Below are 2,515 nucleotides of genomic sequence, written 5' to 3'. Positions count from 1 at the left end.
CCCGTGCCCACATGGGCCCCCCCCCCCCCCCCTGCCGCAGAGCCCCCCGGGAGGTGCAGCACCACAGATCCCAGGCTTCCACAAAATGACCAAAAGAGCTGCCATTTCCCTGGATTTGGGGTCTTTCTACTCAACGAAACGCAGCAGGGATTCATAAACTTTTTGGTTCTGGGATCAGCCCTGGGGCAAGCAGGGACGTGGTGGAATTAAGACCCAGAGGGTTCATCCACGGTGGTGGTCAGGAAGGAAACAACGCCCTAACGAGGTAATTCCAAGATTTCAGCACGGACATACCTAAATATTAGGTAGAGAGGCTTCCCCACCGACTCCTCCAGAGACCTGTGGGTCAAACGCAACAGTCAGAGCTCTACATGCACCCATCCTCCGGGTTTCCCCAGCCACGGCCCGGAAAAAGCCTTGGACCTCACTCGCCATCGTCCTCGCCCCACCGAGGGTTCCCTGGCTAACGAGGAGATGGGAACGGGGCTGCTAAGAGAACCCAGCAGCTCCGATTCCCAGCTCTGTTCCAACAAAACCCACAAGTACAGCAGGGACAGAAGGAGTCTTGGGGATCTCGTGTGCCCCCATCAGCCAGCCAGGAGCCACCAGAGCATCGTCTAAACCCAGCTCTGACACAAGGACCTGTGGCAGCAAGTTCTCCCTGGACTTCTGGGGAGGAGGAGGAGGACGGCCTCTTTGGAGCCTGACAAGCCTCGTCTAGCTCCACGCTGACCGCTTGTGAACCCTGGATCGCTTCCTAGGGGAAGCTGCTGGCTTCGGCGAAGCCTTCTGAAAACGGTGAGTACTGAGAAAAGCCCAAGTCCCAGCGCGAAAGGATGACACACACAAAAAATAAGCCCAGATCCTTACTCCTCTGTGATTTCTTCTGGCAAAACCTCACCGCGGAAGTGAGCCTTAAATAGCTCCTGGAGGCAGGACGCGAGCACCGATAACTGCTCCGAGTCGAAGTCCTCCTGGTAGAGAGAAAGGAAGGAATGAGAGGAGAAAGCACGAACTCTGACCCTGCCTGCCCAGCTGGAAACAGAGCCCAAGCTGCTCAGGAGCCGTTTTTGCTGCTCCATTGCAGCACCAGGGGCTGATGATCAGCAAGACAAGCCCCTAATTGGAGTCCAGCTCTGAAGCACTTCACAATCGCCGCGGTCCACTTATCTGCTAATGGCTACTAATTCACCGAGCTCAGGTCTCCCTCTGCAAAGGGCTAAAAGGGACCGAAGGCACTTGGTGACGAGGACTGACACCCTGACAAGCCCTTTCCTGGGGTTGCCACAGAGGGGAGAAGCAGCTCTCACTTGCTAAAAGGCCACTTGACTCGAAAAGGAGCTGATGAGAGGCGGGGGATGTAACCCCCCTGGAACTCTCAGCTCCTGGAAAACATCCGCAGCTCTTCTCCCCAGCACAAAGCCAAGAGCAAAGGAGCATCTCAGACGAACCACGAGCCCCCTGAGAAGCTCTGCAGGGGTCAAAACGTCCCATCTGAGAGCAAATATTGGGGACTTTTAGGCACGGGGAGTAAGGAAACAGAGCACGGAGGGAGTGATCTTCCCCCGCTAGACCCTCCTGGCGAGCAGCAGCTGGTGTTTGGCAGCCACGGTCGAGCTGCACTGAGCCATTTCAGACTCGTTTAGGATTCTGGTTTCCCAGAGCCGGGTCTGCGCAGTTACCTCCAGGACTTGATCCACGATTTCCTGCATGACCTCACACTGAGCTTCCGTATCGCTGGAGCACAAAAACAAGAGGAAATCCAAGTTACATAGGAAGATACCGAGAGCAGGGACAAGGGGGCTTTGTGCTGAGCTGGCTCTGTTCAGGAGCAAACCAGTCCCCTAGAACCTGAGATCTGGGGCAGGGGGGCTCTGCTTTGTGCCAGGCTTTGAGGCAGGCACGGCTCAGAAGCTGCAGAATGCGCCGCACCGCTGCAGCACCTACTCAGCAAAGCGCCCGAGGCTGTCTGCAGCAAGAAAAACTAATTAAATATCTAAAATCACGAGATAAAATGCACTTAAAGACATAAATTAAGTTAGTCTTCCCATGCCAAGGTCTGCAAAGAGCTTTTTTTGACTTTCTTGAAATGGAGTTAATTCCAAGGTCACGGAAAATCAAGAGTGGAGGAGGGGAACACGGCACAAGACAGCGTCGGCTCCAAGAGGAGTCTGGAGCAAGAAGCATCGTACGAAAGGACTAGAAGGTCTTGCGTGTTGTTGCCTTGAAGAGATCAACCCGACCAACCAATACCAACCTTCCCTTCTGCAGCTGCAGGACTTTATCCTTCAGCGACTCATCCAGCTGGTCCAGGAAGGGCGTGATATCAACAGGTTCCTCCACGATGGTTTCTTTGATCGGGTGAAACCTGAACTCCCGCTTCTTCCCTGCGACGAAGAAAGCGACAGTGGAATGGTCTATTCACCCAAGTGGCTACGTCCAAGACATACCGGTGGCAATCTCTGCCCTTGCAGGGGGAATTTTGTGCAGGGACAGAGGGCCCAGGACAAGCGGC

At 54.8% G+C, this 2,515-nt stretch overlaps 1 protein-coding gene across 1 annotated transcript in view; it reads right to left on the bottom strand.

The window, feature by feature from the left end:
* Window positions 1–2,515, bottom strand: part of INTS3 (integrator complex subunit 3) — a gene marked incomplete at both ends in the record, with an annotated part of 12,304 nt that overhangs the window by 495 nt on the left and 9,294 nt on the right. Inside the window, 4 exons of the mRNA XM_009868452.1 lie at window positions 295–339; window positions 871–974; window positions 1,683–1,737; window positions 2,258–2,387. Of these exons, the coding sequence (XP_009866754.1) occupies window positions 295–339; window positions 871–974; window positions 1,683–1,737; window positions 2,258–2,387 (334 nt within the window). The remainder of the gene's footprint in view (window positions 1–294; window positions 340–870; window positions 975–1,682; window positions 1,738–2,257; window positions 2,388–2,515) is intronic.

This window comes from Apaloderma vittatum, unplaced genomic scaffold (genome assembly GCF_000703405.1).
Source record: "Apaloderma vittatum isolate BGI_N311 unplaced genomic scaffold, ASM70340v1 scaffold27254, whole genome shotgun sequence".
Taxonomy (NCBI): domain Eukaryota; kingdom Metazoa; phylum Chordata; class Aves; order Trogoniformes; family Trogonidae; genus Apaloderma; species Apaloderma vittatum.
Note: the sequence above shows the minus strand (reverse complement) of the source record. Positions and strands in the feature narration are given on the sequence as shown.